At 42.2% G+C, this 17274-nt stretch overlaps 1 protein-coding gene across 1 annotated transcript in view; it reads right to left on the reverse strand.

The window, feature by feature from the left end:
• The window catches only part of CD180 (CD180 molecule), a 162849-nt gene extending 150014 nt beyond the window's left edge, over positions 1-12835 (reverse strand). Inside the window, 3 exon segments of the mRNA XM_033520502.1 lie at positions 616-786; positions 12244-12291; positions 12734-12835. Of these exon segments, the coding sequence (XP_033376393.1) occupies positions 616-786; positions 12244-12291; positions 12734-12835 (321 nt within the window).
• Positions 12836-17274: the final 4439 nt, after the last annotated feature.

The raw sequence follows: 17274 nt of genomic DNA on the forward strand, positions 1-17274 counted from the left end.
TGACCCTCTGAGCTCTGCCATCAGCCAGCCCTTGGTCCACCCCATTGTCCATTATCTAAACCACGTTTCCTGTGCTTACCTATGAGGATGTTGTGGGAGATGGTGCTCAAAGCCTTGCTGAAGTGGAGGCAGACAATAACCACTGCTCTCCCCTCCTGCATCTACCCATCCTGCCTTGCCATCACAGAAGGCTGTCAGATTGGTCAAGCATGATTTTCCCCCCTGGGGAATCCCTGCTGTCTGCTCCTGATGACTTTCTTTTCTTCTGCAAGCTTGGTGATGACCTCCAGAGTGTTCTGTTCCATCACTTTTCCAGGGATGGAGGTGAGACTGACTAGACAGTAGTTTCCTGGATCCACCACCTTCTTGCCAGTTTGGAAGATGGGAGTACCACTGGCTTTCCTTCAGCCATCGGGCCCTGTTCCTGTTTTCTGTGACTTTTCAAAGATGGTGGAGAGTGGCTTAGCTACAGCATCTGCCAGCTCCCTCAGCACCTGTGGGTGTATCTCATCAGGGCCTGTGGATTTATGTGTGTTAGAAGTCTGCCTAGTCGATGTGTAAACCAACCCTCAGCCACCAGGGGAAGTTTTCCTTTCTCCAGGCTTCTTCTCATACCTCTGAAGTATGGGTCTTCTGAGAGTCTTCCTCATCAGTGATGACTGAGGCAAAGAAGGCATTTGGTAATTCTGCCTTCTCTGTGTCTTCTGTTACCAGGACACCCATCTGCTTCAGCAATGGCCTAACATTTTTCTCAATCTTTTTGATGCTGCTGTACTTGTAGAAACCCTTGAGTGTTAACACAGACAGTTGTCAAGAACAAGCAGAGATCTACCCATCCAAGGGTAGGCTCTCTGTGGTTTGTCCTGATATTTTTCTATGTAACTGAACATAGACCACCATGTATTACCGCTTGTCATACCTGTGGCAAATGGAGTGGTATTTCTCATTTAAACAGGTATTCCTAGCTGCATCACACCATGCTGGGTCAGAAGCTTGAAGCACACTTCTGTGCAGAGTTGCCTGTGCCTTGGGTCTGGAGAAGTGAGAAATGCTGTGAGAATAGGCAGTCTGCTCTCACTGGTGGTGCTGACACAGAAGTCACCACTTCACCTAAGACCAGGCAGTGAGCAGCGCAGGATGTGATGATCACCAGAATGCAGGAATTAAGGGTGAAATTAAGAGAGGCAGAGGAGATTAAGAAGTTAAGGAGCAGAAGAGAACTTCAGATGAGTCAAAAGTAGGAACAGAAAGAGTTCAGATCATTCAGAAAATGCCTATACACTTGTCTTGCTTTGAAAAGACAGGTGTCTGCTAAGGAAGGCAGTAAGGCTCCTTCCCTTGAAATGGAAAATGTAAACCTACCTGGGAGTAGGAATAACAGTTCTTTACTAGTATGTATAAAAAAAAACCAACCCAAGATACAACTTAATAGGACAATTAATATAAAGTACAGTAGTACAAAAAACCACTGACCGTCAGAATACAACCTGAGACCCTGTTGGGCAGGGTGTTGGTAGCAGTCCGATAAATGGTGGCTGCAGTCCTCCTGGAGTGACAGATGTGGTTCTGTTTGAAGCAGTGATCCTGTAGAAAGGTATAGTTTTTCTCTGGAGGTCCAGAGGTGATGTAGAACAGTCTGGTCTTCTGGAAATCCAGCAGAGAAAGGCTGTCTGTGGTGTTCCCAGTCTCAGATTAGACCCAGGTAGGAATGCTTGGCTCCTCCCCCTGGGTGGTGCATCTCACAATGGAATGATGTAATTTTTTCAGTCACAAAGTGAGACTCAATGGCCCATTAACAGAAGATATCTCCTTGGAGGGAGGAATGGGTGTGGAAGAGATAAAGAGCACTGCCCCACCTGGTTTTAACAGCTGCCCCATTAGCAGAAGATATCCCCCTAGAAGGAGGATGGATCATAGAAGAGGTAAAGAACACTGCCACACCTGGCTTTAACAGATGGTAATAGAATATGTACTTTTGGTTACATCTTGCATTGCAACCTAAGACAGCACTTTACATTTGTTCACTTTAAGAAACAGCTCAGTAGAAGGAATATGTTTCACATTGTCTTATTTAGGATAAAACAATAAAGAGAAATTGCCTTGTACTGCTAACCAGATGTGCTGATAGGGCCGCTGCTACAGGAGCAGGCTGTCAATGGATAATTGCCCCCTTACATGAAAGTTTCAGTGGAAATAAAGAAATTCATGCAAACAGCAATAGTGGATCCAGAGGACATGAGAAAACCCTGTGATGAGGGTCTATGTCTGAAGCAGCCTCCCTTGGCAGTACTCCTGGTGAATGAAAGCATATTGGTGCCTTTTCAGCCACACAGGACCAGGAGCCATGCTGCAGGCATGCTGATTTTTTGACGAAGACAGCAGGGCTCCAACACATGCATACATGCATATGGGGTGTTCATGCCAAGAAGTGGAAAACAGAACCAGCCCTTCACTTGTCACTGTAGATTTTCTTTGTGTCCTGGCAGAGAGAGATGCCAAATAATGTAAGTAAATGTCAAGAGTTCCCTGGCCTCTCCTGACTCGGCAGAGTAAGTACCTTGTGTTGCCTGTCCTGTCTGTCATGTCTGAGTCCCCACCAAAGATGAAGCCTGGGGGTAGTTGCAATGCAAAGCCATGGGTTGCAAGTAGCCATGCCCAGCCCAGCCTCATTACCACGCAGGGTAGCTCTCAGAAACTGAAAACACTGTCTCAGGCCAGACCAGCTATTCCACATGAGTGTATTTAGACCAGTATCTTTAGGCCATTCTGCTTTAGCAGTTCCTAGACATTGGAGAGCTTTTGCATGGAACCTCTGGTCCCTTTCACAGCATCCTGATGACCTGGTGCCCTTTGGGAGCCTCTGTTCCAAGCCCAGGCCTCCAAAGAGGACTGTTTGCAGAGACACACTGTGCCAAACCTGTCTTTTAGCCCACTCTCCAGGCACCATATGCTGGCTGATGCAGATAGTACAAAGCAGCTGCCTGAGCTGTTTTCACGTTGCATGCACACAGCACATGATAGGTACAAAAAATCAACACCACTTCAGCATCCCTTCTCTAGTTTGCTTTCTAGCCCCACAGGTACTAGCTGTATGGGAAGCTGGCAAAGTTTCTGCATTCTCTCACTTCCTCTTACCATTTGGTCTTCCCTTCATGCCATGTCTCAGCAGATTTTGTGTTTCTATAACTTCCAGCTTCCTATGACAGGTCATTCCAACTTCCACCCATCAGATAATTAAAGGCTCCTTCCATCTTTTTTGTACTTAGACAAAGTTAGACATAAGAGACCAGATTTAAAACCAATTTCTTATCTAGATGGCAGCAATTTAATTGTTCTACTTGGAAAACAGTCTGTTTAATGGCTAATTGTTTTTAACACTTTGCCAATTCAGAGGCAGACTTGCAGGTGCCAATCTTCCTTCTTTTCCTGCAGATGAGTAAGGTAGTAAGGCTTTCCACAAAAAAAAATGCAGCACATGCCAATTCTGAGAGTGAAACCAAGTTTGTGAGCTGTATATATATATATCAATTGGTAGTCAATATACAGAGAGCCAAAGATCTAAGAGTAGATAAATATCTTCTATCATATTTAAATTGCAGAAGCAATTTTGACTTTATCAGTTGTTGCTAGGGGAATTCCTTAGCAAAAAAAAAAAAAAAAAGATGCCTGCTTTCACTGTGTTTCTGATCATTTTCAGTAAAACCATAGCTGAAGTGACAGATGACTCAATGCTGGCAACAGTGGTGACATCTGGCCTAAAGGTCTTCAAGTGTAACAAAATGGGGAAGACATGTAAACCCAGGTTTTTCCAGTGCTGCTGAGAGAGGTTCAGTTACCTCATTGGTTAGCTCCTATAGGATTCTATTCAGAACATAAATGTAATCTATAATTATAGGTTTACATTTGCATGTAGATTTATTCTTCAATCTTTTCACTTACTTTTTAATTTAAATTTTAAATGTCATTTCCTCCTGCTAACTCTGCAGGACTCAAACACAATTGCCCTGGGGAGTCAGTTGTTTTCTGTGTCTCTCTCGTCATCCATCAGTGATCTCAAGCACGTTTGAAAATCCTCTGGCAACCTAACTGGTTTTTGAACTAACTTTTGTCTTTCTGATTTCTGTCTCTAGTCAGTTAAGAGCTGATCTAGAGTCAGCACAGCAGCTGGAGTATTTTAGCTTGAGAGAACAATGCATGATGCTGACACCCCGCTCCTATTATCCAGAGCTGCTGAAGCATAGCTCCTTCTCTGCCCAGCAAAGAGCAGTTGCTGCTTCCACAGAAGGGTGCATTCCTGTCATGGTTTGCTCCCCAGCCATAACTGAGGGCTTTGCTAGACTAAAGAGTCTCAGTAATTTTTAAAGTTTTTATTATTTCTAAGTCTATGTCTTGTCTTTTCTCTGTAGAGCATGACCACAGTATCATGGGCTTATTTATCATAATTGATAAATAAGATGGACTTCTTATTTATCAATTGGCAGCTAAACCAGGCCTTCTGAAAACAGCCCATGGCCATTTTGCAAACTATAGACCTTGCCTGGCCCCATGTTCTTTCAAATGGACAGGCCAGCTATTCTGCAGAAGTCTGCCTAGAGCTTGGAGAGCCACTGACCATGGTGACACAACCACAGCTCTGTCTGCATCAGCATGTCTCCTCCCACCATATAAGTCTGTGCATTCATTCCCTGCCTCCTTCCTTCCCTTGCAAACATTTTTTTCTTGGAAGAGAATGAGAGAATTTAACCCTTAGAAAATTGTCTTCTCAAGATCACTTTTAATTCACATTTCTTAGTGAATGACCAGTCTGAAGTATTGCTTTATTAGATTAATGATGATGTGAACAGTAATTCCCCTGGTTCTGTGTAAACCTAGCAGAGGAAAGGCTCACAAAAATGTACCACCTATGTGTCATACCTATGCTTGTACATAAAGGATACATAGGTGGATGTCCAGTGACTCATGAGAAAATAACTTTTTATAAAATAACTGGTTGCATACCTGTTAACCACGTTATGGAGGCCACTGGAAATGAGAACTGACAAAGCTGGTAAGTTCAGCTAGGCTATTCAATGTTCTGGTTTTAGAGTTTTTATTTTTATTTTTTCTTGAAATAAGTTAAGAGGACTTTATATTTACCTGGCATCTGCCTCCACATAAATCCTCTTGCAAGTGTTCTCTCCCTCAGAGTGACCACCCTTGTTTGTGCTGTTCCAATTCCTGATTTCTTCAGCACCTCGAGCTGCTGTGGGGGTGTTATTAAACCACATGTGAAAAGGAGTCCAGTGAAATAAAATCCTGAAAAAATAGAGCACAGCTAAAGTCAACCTGAAAAAATGCTTTAAAGCACAGTTGGCAAGTAAAGAAGGATTCTCAGGCGTAACTAATGTTGCAGAGCTTTGACTTTTTTGCATAGGACTTTTAGTCAGTCTACACAGGATTCAACTGACTTCTTACTCAAAGTTAGGCTTTGTTCCTGCCTTTCCACAGACATAAAATAGCTAGATCTGTTCATGTGATTTGTTCTACCCTACATGGAACTGAAAAGGTTTCAGAAACCTCATGCTGAGATTCAATTTGACATTTGCAGAGCAGAGGACTGTCTGGGGACTCTGTAGCTTTAATTAACAGCTGCTGAATTTGGGCACCATGGCAGTCCTGAAGCTTCAACTTATTGTAGTGTTGTACTGCTCCTCAAGTCTGCTCAGGTGATGGAAAACTGGTGGAAAACCAGCTAGCTTGTGTAACTGGTGTGGAAATGAAGCTTGATACACAGTGCAACTCAAATGTCACAGGACAAGCTGATAAATCAGTCAGCAAGAGGGGGATTGAGCTGGGTAGCTGTTGTGTTCAGATGACCATTTTGGACTGCAGCCAGCCTGTTCCTTGCACAACCACTCTCAGTGCTGCTGCATAACAAATAACCCTTTTGTACTACACTCCTAACCCAGAATTTATTGTACTGGAGATGGAAGACAATTGACACTGAAGTTAGAAATGGGTGAAGCTAAAGGTAGCCAAAATCTAGCTACCTTCAGAACAGCATTGTGTTTGGAATGGTGGAATTTTTAGGTTTTAAATCATGTTCCTTTATAGAGTGAGCTCTTGTGGCCCATGTCCACAGTGTTTATATGAAGATCCAAATAAAAGGAAAAAAATGTATTCATATCTGAACAGACAGGACAAGAAAATATACCTATTTGCAATATACTTATATGCAATAATTTGTCTGAGGATTTTTCATCTAATGAAAATTGTAGAAAAAATTTGGTTATAAGAAAAATCTGGAGATCATTTTTCTTAACATCCTGCTTCAAGCAGAAGGTTCAGTTAGTATCAGAACACACAAATAATATCCCCTATTTATCTGGCAGCATTTAATTTCTTAGGAGACAAGAATTTTATAAAACATTTACATAAATGATTATATCTACTACAAAAAACTCCTGGGGAAGATACCTCTAGTACAGTTGGGCTGAAATGCGATAACTTATCACTTAGGATCAGTGTGTAGTAAAACTGCAAAAGGTCATTAAAAAATGATGTAATTTGTCTCCTCCTTAAACCACTCATCTTCCACCACTGTGTGCCATTCTTACTGTTCATTGTACCTGAAGTGCATCACAAAGCTATCTTTTTCTCTGAAATTAGAGGAAGTTAGCATTTTGTAAAAGGGAAATTTTCTAAGAAAAACCCTGAAAAAAGTTGCTGCTTTGCTCTGACTCCAGACCACGCGGTTTTTTGATAGAACTGAAGAGAAATGGGGAATGAAAAATATCTTGCCAAAGCTTTCAAATGTAAGCCATTGCACATGGTTTTAGTACATCTCAGCTATGAAAGAACATCAAAGGTCTCACTCTGCCCTTCAAAACCAGTTAAAACAGTGCTATTTGTCTCCACAGACTGCTTTCCCCCCACCCCCTTCCACTGATTGTAATGCATTATCTAATTACAGGGTTCGTTTGTGAATTCTTATTTGGCATACAGCCTGTCATTTCAGAGACAACACTTGGTAGCTTTGGCTTGCAGCAAAAATAGAAAACACCCTTCCCCAATGTGAAAAACTCAGCTCAAACTTGTCAATGGCAGAGTGGCCCAGGTGGCCCAAGCACCATCCCACTGTAAGGGGAAGGTACGTGGGCTTCATGGATTTCACCAAATTATAATTTGAGCAACATAAGGAGGGTGACTGCTAGCAAAAAAAAAAGTTCCAGAAGCATTTGAAAACCCTCAGGCTTCAATCAAAGAGAGCAAAGCTATATTGAGACATGTGCTCAATAGCCACAGAGTGGGAAAGTTTATCTGAGCACCTTCTGTCAGAAAAGGAAATCTGCTTGGATAATTCCTTAGTAAAGAAAAAATCTGGCCAGTTATAGGAATGCTGTAAGCACCAATGCTGAAATTGTGTGTTGTCACATTTTCCTTCCCAGCAAACAGAAATACTGGACAGTTTCTTCTGAGTTACTGAGCAGCTAGCTGAAATGGCCAAATGAATGTTTTTTAGATGTGATTATTGGTAACACATAACTGGCACTCAAACAAGCCCACGCTCTCCTGTGCTGCGAGGCACGGGCCCCTGTGGGTGTGGAGGGCTGGGCAGCCCCCAGCACTGCTGGCAGCTGAATGCCAAGATTGTGAAAATGGGGGAGGCCTGTCCTGTCTTGCTATCTGGCACAGGGGCCACGGTGGAGATAGGAGAAGCTTCGCCTTCCAAGTACAAAATGATTGCTGGCAGAACACAGTGAACATGCCAGACTTGGAGGAGTGTATTAAAAAAAGGCCCATTGGTGGTTTTTCTTTCTTTAACTGGTAGCCACTGAAAAGTTATGCAAACACTTCATCTATGGAATATATAATTTGATATCTGGCAGTTGTGTTTTTTCCCCTGCCCCTGCCTCTGCTCTAAATGGGTCACTCCTACTAAATAAACACAGTTCTCCGGTTTTCTATCAATGAAACACTTCTGGCAGCCATAGACTAGAGCAGAGGGAGCTGCAAAGAAAAGCTGATGAGGGAGCTTTAAATCTCACATGAAACATGAAAACAAGCCCAAACCAGAGACAACTATCTGAAACATGCACCCAGGCAAACGTGGTTGGTTTTAATAAAATAACTCCCTGTTCCAAGACAGTGTATTTAAGCAACTGGCCAAAGCAGTGTAGCTACACCAAAATTGTTCCTGGCTGTATCAATATCTCATAAAAATGGAGATAGTCAAAATCAAAGATTGTTCATGGAGCCTGTGCCAATTGCTGCAAAACATGAGGTCCTGGTCTGTCCTAGTCTAGGGTTTGATATTGCTTTCCTCTTCACCCTCTCCTCTTTTCTGCCTTTTTCCCCACAGCTGCCAACACCCCCTTCTTCACCCAGCCTAAAGAAAAATCTAGGGGGGAAAACTCCTCGTTCATGTCTCAAGAAGTTACTCACGTTTCTCCTCACAATCTGATGAGGTATAAAGGACAAACAAAGAGACCACACTTCCCACAGAAGCCCTTGTAACGCCTGATACAATACTCTGTCTGTGCATCTCCTGAGGAAATGAAACTGTGCTGACTGTGTGCATTATTTTTATTACCCTTTGAGGGGAAAATAAAAGGCCTGATTAAAATAAAATATTAGGTTAAGCTTTTCAACATGTTTTTTCTTTTCTGTATTTCTGTGTGAATATTTACCATCTGGTTCAAAAGTTTAACCCTCTCTAAATTAAATTAATCGTAAGTGTAGAAAGTAGTCATGTGGCATCAGATGTCTTATATATATTCTCTAAAATAAAAAGGGAGAATGCACTAAAAAAATGGATGCAGAGATGCTCAGTAAACAAAATAAATATCTGTCATATATAATTTTTGCAGGAATGACCTGCTGTGTGAAGACCTTTAGATTATATGAAAAATAAAAGGGAATTTGAAAAAAAAAATACTTTCTTAGCCTGAGAAGAAAGATCAGTGACTAAAGAAATGTGTTAAGACAATGCCACAAAATGCTTTGAATACCCTAGCTGAATACAGATACAAAAATTGGAAGCCATGGAATAATTTTCTGATCTGAGCTGCACCTTACTACATTTTCTACTAGTTGAATTATTGCTTGCCCATGCACTCACTATTGAGGGCAAATAAAACTATCTTGGTTTAATCATGATGGGTGTCTCTTTGGTCTTTTTATAGGACTCACATTTTTCAAATTACATAACAATCATAATTTTTCCTGCTAATTTCACACTACTATGATTCTAGATCCATGGTCAGGCAGAATTATCTGCCGGACATAAGGAATTTGGACTAAAATCACAATCAGTATTTTTCTATTGATGTTGGATCACTTGGTCAAGGTAACAGTACAGATCTCCTTTGAGATTTTGCCTTTGCTTTGGTCCATCTAAGAAGCCCATTGACATTGTTCTTGGTCTAAAAAGCCCACGGCAGCTCCCTTTTGACATGACTGATGTTAGCACCCACTTCAGTCACCACAGTCTTATCCCTAAACCAGGACTATTTTTGTTCCACTCTTTTGTAAAACATAGGGGTTACTTGATTCTTCCACAAAGCCTTTTTGACATACTAGATCTGATGTGTGAGACCAGAGCCTTAGGCCCCATGTAACACACCAGTTTGTGCTGTATTCCCTCTTCTGATTTTCCTTTTACATCCTAGAAATGGACTTATGCACCTACGGAGGCATCATATCTAGCCTTTTGGCTTTGATATACTGAGGAATATTAAGTATGTGGTAGCCTTGTGGTTGAATGAAGTTATGGAAATAAATCCAACCCAACCAGTGCATGGTGACTTTGAATAAAATATTCCCCAAAGTAGTCCTGATGCTTCATAGCGTCTGCTGAATCAAAGTGAAATGAGGGAAGGAAGCCATAATTTAAAGTACTTACAGGAATAAATATGTTCAAGATCAGACTCTTCCTTTTGAGAATGAATTAGACTTCACATTCCTTCCAGCATTCTTCACTTATTCAGCTATAACCAAGACATCTGGTCAAGGGCTGCAGCATTGGTGATATTCATCCCACAAAGGAAAAGCCATGCATAATTCTATTAGCTATGCTGGAGAAAAATTACTTTCTCAGTGTTCACTGACAATGAATGACTGGGTGATAAACTGCCATGATGAAATTTAATGGTAAAAAAAAAGCTTTTTGCATTATGCATGCAGGGAAAAAAACAGCCCTAGCCTTACATACATATGAATAGACTATAAATGAGCAAATGTCTCTCAATAAGAAACCTAAGAGCATTGAAATCACAGAAGAAAATTCTTCACTCCATACTAAGAAAGTTTAATGTAAGGATCTGTTAAAATGTATAAAAAGCAAAAGAGAAAATGTCACACTACACTATGGAAAAAGAAACATACCTCTTCATGGAATACTGCATCTAGTATCCATTATCCCTGCTCAGAAAGGAAAATGTTTTTGAAAAGTGTATTGGGGAAGATACAGGAGTACAAAGTATCTTTGGTGTAAAGAAAATTATCATTGACAGGACTCTGGCATTGAAAGCAGTCAATAGTAATGATGTGCTGGGCTTCAAAATCCCTGCCCAGCCTGAACTGTGCTCTGGATCCAGTGGGGTGTCTGCCTGTGAGTGGTTTGTGTGCTACACAGGATGATGTGGAAAACTAGGGGTGCTGCGTGCAAGCAGCTGTCATGCCCAGCCAAGACAGCCAACCAGGGAAGAATTCAAACCCTCTCTGGCAAGGCTTGATGTGAGAAGTGAAGCTTGGAGAGAATGGAGGGAGAGGGAGGGAGAGTTTGCAAATGCACCACCTGGTCTGGGCAAGGGCTAGTAGGCATCTCCTGTCAGGGTGAGCACTCCTGGCAGGTGTGATGCACTCCTGCATCAGACCACTCACAGTGGTGAAAGATGCTTCACTGTGTGTGAGACCTGTTCTGGCTTTTGGTTGGGGTGGGAAGAGAAGGACCAGACCCTCTTCTAGCCCACCTCTACAGAGGATTGAAAATCAACCCAGTGGAGATGGTCTGCCCTCCATGCACTCTCACCTTTGCATCTCACTGCTCTTGCTTCCTTTCCCATGCTGTGCAGCAAGGGCAGGTCAGCATTCTGTCAGGGTTTGGAGGCTTATCAGAAATGCATCAGAAGAAACAGCCTCTGGAAAGTTGTCTGGAGCTCCCACAAGAAAAGATTTATTGTGTTCCTTTCTTCCAGCTGGGCTGGAGTAGCTGTACAAACATTTTTTTCTCTCTCTCTCTCTCCCTTTTGACATCTGACAGTTTGACTTCTGCCTGGAGCCTGGGAGCCTAGAGGTTGGTAAAAAGTAATCAAGAAGTAATTACTCTTTCAGAAATAATTCAGTTCAGGTTTGGATACAATTTTAGATGAAGGCTTGAGGGCAGTGGAGAATTTTTATTGTGTTGGAGTATTCTGGCTCTGCCTTTAGCAGCATACACGAGGCTGTGTTTCAGCTTGCTCATTAGGGCAGAAATAAGCTGGCTTTCAGAAGTGCATGGGAACTTGTGTTTGTAACACAATTACACTAAAAATCAGTGTTCATTAACCTTCTTCTACTCTGTTTTTAAAAAGAGAGCAATTTTGAGTTTCCAAGCCCTTGCTACTTGCCATGAACCCTTCATTTTTAGGGAAAGCATTTTTTATATAAATCTTTTATATTCATGTTTCATCAAAAAGATTTTTTCTGTTGCAGAAATGGTGAGCTGGGGTCAGTTGTGATGCTCACATAGTCAAAACGAGGCCTGACAATTGCACACACACTCTTAATACCAGCCAGAATACACAGCCTTCTTCTTTGGGTTCTGGAGCAGAAGGAGACCTCTGATGCCCCATCACAGTTCCCTCAGCATTCTAGATGTTTGCCTGGAAGAAGAAGGAGGAGGAGGAGGAGGAGGAGAAGGACAAGGAGGAAGAACTGACCAGCAGGCAGCACCTAGGTGCTCAGCCACTAGTGGTAGTGCTGAATGCTGTTGGCACCATGTCTTTTCCCCCAGGCAGCAGCAGCTGGCTGGCCTCCAGCCCACTGCCAGAAACAGACACAAATACTGAGGTTAACCTTATTCTGTAATAAGTTGTTTTTCAGTAATGCTAAAATGTCTGCTTTGTGCCCACTGCATGGACCACCGACTTCTCCCCATCCACAGTGGAGGACTCTGCTGGTCCAGAGATACTACTGGTGGCCCACACTAGGCAGGGGCTGTGGGAGTAGATCTCAGGCATTTTGAGACTCCTGCACGGTGTGCTGGCATCCTTGCCAACTCACATATCCAGTCTGCACCACCAGGAGGATGGGCTGCAGAGAAACACGTTGCTGCAGAGAAAGACAGTTTGGAGAGTAACTGAATTACAATTCAGATCCTAGTTTGTCTTGGTAAGTAAGTTGTCCTTCACTCCAGAGTAGAGAATGAATCCATGGTTCAATCCTCAGTGAGCCCAGAGAAGGGAGATAAAGCAAATCAGATATGTGATTTCCTGAGCCTTTGGCATAAACCTTACAAATGGAGGGGTTGCTCCTGGAGGTAGCTATTATAGTTATACCACTGTTGAAAACAATTATGTTTTCATCTTGATATAGCCTAAATTCTGTTGCAGTGCACAAGACACCATGTAACACAGTGTGACAGTGTGTTGAAGCTGGAGCCATGCAGCAGCTGCACTAGTGCAGTGAGTGGGGGCAGAGCAGGCAGGAGTGGTTAGGCCATCAAGCCCATCTGAGTATGGGTCTGTAAAACAGGCCATGAACAAAGGTATACCTTTTCCAGCTGATCCACCACCTTTCTTGTCAGGGCACTGTCATAATGCCAGTGCACACCCTGCTGTAGCAGGACACCTATTGGTAGGAGAGATTTCTTCATGAAGACACCAACTGCTGAGATAACAGCATCTTGCTCACCAGGTCCTCTGAAATGGATTCGAGTTTTTCAACAACCTCTTTTTACTTCTTAATTGGGCTGTTAAGTTGGCAGCCAGACCTTCAGCCTGTCCTCTCACCAGTCCCAGCAGGACTCTGGCCTGGGACTCATACATGTGCTTTGAGGGTGGTGTTTTCTCAGGCAGCCTCCCTCCAAGTCCAACAGCCACTCATTTGTGAAACGGCTCAAGCAACACCCTTCCCCACTTTTTATGGGACTAAAGCAGAAGAATCTGGCTGCAAACCAGCAGAGCAAGCTAGAATATGCTAGTTTTTAAGCATGTTGCAAGCACCAGTGATGCTGACTAGGAGACTCTCTCCATTCTGCCTGTCAGAGATCTAGACGGGGCGTTGTATCCCTGCATCTACCATAGTCCTTGACATGACATTCCAGAGAGGCTCCAGATCCAGGCCATTCCACTGGCTGCTTGAGAATGCATGCCAAAGCAGGAGCTGTGTGCCTAAAGGCTCACCACAAGTACTGAAATCAGCACTGCTCTCTCAGTCCCACTTCACTCTGAAGGAGGGGCTGGGAGCATCACAGGCCCCAGGATGTACATGATAATTATGTCCAAATGCCTCTACCTTTCCTCTTCCCTTTCCTTTACTCTCTGTTATTGTAGGGGGCTCTCAGCCCTCATCCAAATCTGAATGAATAAGACCAAAACTAGTGCCATAGTCCAGATTTGCACCAGAGAAGAAGCAGATGTTGCTATTCCTGGAGCTTGCAGGGATGTACCTCCACCTCCTGTCACTGCCAACCATGCCAGCCTAAGGAGGCACACCTCACTGCATGTGTGCAATCTGCAATGAGGACACTCCCTGGGACCCCAGACTTCCCAGCTCCCAGGTGTAGCTGGGGCCTCACTTCTGCTTCCCTTTCTGGCCCGTAGACTTCAGCTGGTAGATGCAATCCTACATTTGGCTAGATCCTAGATTTGACTTTTGTGTTGTTTACATGCAGCCAGCTCGTAGTGCTTTGCAATCATTCAATGGCTAAACCCAGGCAGCTCAGTGTGCCAAGCTGCTCCAAGGCAAGAGAGCTGGCATGTTTCCATGTGTATTGCTCCCCATGTTTCACCAGGCCTCACTAGCAGACCTGCATTCTTCTGCTGTATTCCTGTATCCAGTTAGACAGCTTTAAGTCTTTCCTCGGGCTAAACCCACGCTAAGGCATAGGATTAAACTCTGAAGACTGTTCCTAGAGATTTGAATTTTGCTTCCTGCTTTTCCTTTTGGACAAAGATCCATCATATCAAAAGAAATTTTTGCAAACTTCAGCTACAACCAACAGGAGTTCACCTAACTAAAGACCCTTGCTTTTAAGACAAGCCAAAGAAAATTAAATAGGCTTTGTATTAAGTATAAACTCATCATCCTACTGGGAATTTTCCAATTCTGCTAGTAATGTGATTCATAAAAGAGCAAAAATAGGGAGATAGACAACTTTTTAAAAAGTGTAATCACTAGAGCACCCCCAGTTATTTGAAGATACCATCTTGGGTCTGGTTGAAGTTATCAGATAAACAAAAATACTCCATGGCTTACTTGTCTGATTTGAGTGTAACTCTGTGGTAAATCATTCACAACTCAGTTATCAAAATCTATGTGTACATTTTGTATGCTGGCAGTTATTGCAACATATATGCCACTATGGCATGGTAGAGCTACCAAATGACCCCACTTGTCAGCAAGCATCCTCGTGTTTGCAGGGCCCTTTGTGCCATGGTTGTTGACAACACTTCTATTTCACAGGTTTAGAAATGGTGTTCTGTGGGGTTTGGGATTTTTTTAGGAGCAAAATTACAACTTTTATCATGGAATGCTGCAGCCATATGGAATCTCTGTTTCCAGGCTGTGTTTGCAGACTACCACAACTCACAATGTGGACTTGAAGTAAATGAAATCATCATTATACCATACTCTCCATAATTCAGACCCTTATGCCTACTTCATTAACAGTTAATAGTTGGTCTGCATTAGCTACAACCCTGTAGCAAAGTGATCATGAATAATTTTTTGTGCATCTCAAAAGTTCCATGTATTTTAGCATGGTGGATTAGGTACCTGAGATTTTTTTATCAGAAGCATATAATTTGTACTCACTATCCATAATCTAAACTTCTCTTTCGAATATCTTCACTAGATGAAATGAATTAAAAGGAATGTTTAATAGATTAGCAGGTGAAAAAAAAATCCATAGGGGACTGAAAAGATGAACAACCCTTGAAGAATAATTGAATAATTATTCAATATAATAATTGAATAAAGAAATATTTCATGGTAGCAAACTTGAATAACCTGTGAATCACTGAGCTTTAGCCTAGAAAACCTGTAAGAAATCAAGTCAAATTTGACGCTTGCAGACTTTGGTTTTACACAGTGCTGGTTTCTTATGGCTTTGGTACCAGATTGTTTTACAGATATTTTACCAGAGATGATGTCTAGTCAGCCACCTGTGCTACCAAAGAGAAGGATTTTCAATGGACGCGCTTAAATAATGTTATCATCTACCATAAAAGAGAAAGCATATAAAGGTAGTTTAGGAGCGCTGCAGAAAGAAACAGAACCATGCTTTGTATGAAGTAAATTCTGCACTTGCTTAAATCCCTATCTCTAAAAGACTCCATACGCTTAAAAGTAAGGGCTTGTTTGAATTACTTGTGAATCTGAGTGAAAGAGTGCAAAACAATTTATTTTGGACTTTAGCTCCCCCCTTCATCTCCAGAGGCTAATGAAAAACTGTAAATGTTTTCTGGCTCAGTAATACACTGTTATGGATTAGAAATTTCCCAAGGGTATGGCCAGATGATTATAAGTGATCAAATTGCTGCTTGCAGTTTTAGCCCACCCTAGTTGTGAAGCTAAACTTGTTATTTAACCCCTGAAAGTGGCTGAAGCTCCAGGGTTTTATCCACTGTGAGAACTAGAAAGGCAGTGTTTGGGAAGGGTGTCTGCTCCCCACAGTTGGCAACCAGGCAGCAATGAATTATGGCAAAATGAAAAGCTCTGTCCATGGAAGGAGATGCTGTTCACTGGCTCTACCTGACAATACTGAGAGCAGCTGAAAAAGGGATGAGAAGGAAAGTAGCATTAGACTATTAGAAGAGTGAATGGGCTTTGCAGGACATTTTGCAGTTAAATGTGAATTTTCTCTGGTTTAGAAATACCCCTTCAGCCTCTTGCTTATACATCAAGATCAACTTAGGAAGTGGAATATTTCAGACGGAGACCAAACAAACCCTTGCCACATAGATTTTCCCTAAGGGGTGAAACTCTGACATCTGTCATGCCTCATCCCAGTGACTCAGAGAAAACCAGGTACCCCACTGCATTCAGTGTTGTAAGGAACCCTCAGACAGACCTTCCCAGTTACTCCATTTTGGGTTCAGACATGGGAAAAGCACCAGAGAAGAACCAATGACCACAATTCATCTCACCTTTGATAGCCATCATGTCTCTGAACTTTACCAATAGTAGATGGGGGTGGAAACTCAACTTGCTTGACTGATTCTTTGACTGTTTTGCCAAACTAGTTTAAATTACCCACCTTGTTCTGTCCTCTGAAAGATGGATGTCTTGCTGATTTTAAAAGTAACTAAGTCTTCAGACATATTTCTCTAGCTTTTATTTAACTCTACCCACTTCTGAAAAAAAATGTGTAGGCATTCCCTAATGCTTCCAGATAGCATCTGATAGCATCTGATCATTGTTGGGAATGTAATAGAATCATTTAGACCACTGTCTGATAAAGGTTTCATAATTTTTTTCTTTCCCTAAGGCAAAAAACTCCAGAGAAACCTTTTTGAAGCATTTCCATTTTATAGTAGTTCAACTGTTCATGGAAAATTTTTGGTTGGTGATTTTCCTTTGCAACACTAAGACTGTTGTCAAGCAGTGAATGATGGCCTATTGCCACTTCCATGTTCCTTACAGCTGTGACTTATTACCACTCAGTGCTTCTGATTCATTGCCTAAGTTCGTGTGTCAAACCAGAGCAGAACCTATCAGTTCACACATGGCAAAAGCATCAGCTGACAACAGCTGGAAGAAGACATGTGAAAGCACAGTTTACTGAATTGTCCTACAGCTTGCAAGTTTGTTAAATGCACATGCAAGCTTTTATTTTGCAATGAACTCTCTGTGGGTGTATCCATGTGTTGCCTTATTTTAGCAGCAGTCTTTGCTTAGATCAGTTTTAGAGATTCATTTTCCAAAATGTTGGGCTTATACTTCACATACAGTTCAAAACTTCCTGCAAAGTTTCTCCAGTTTCATCCCTTACACAGTAGCCTTTTGCACAGTTCCTGCCATACCTTTTTTCATTCTTACTAAAATATGCCAGACTCCTCATCAGGATGAACCATGCAAGAGAGAAGGATT

The sequence above is a fragment of the Parus major genome, chromosome Z, assembly GCF_001522545.3.
Source record: "Parus major isolate Abel chromosome Z, Parus_major1.1, whole genome shotgun sequence".
Classification (NCBI taxonomy): Eukaryota; Metazoa; Chordata; class Aves; order Passeriformes; family Paridae; genus Parus; species Parus major.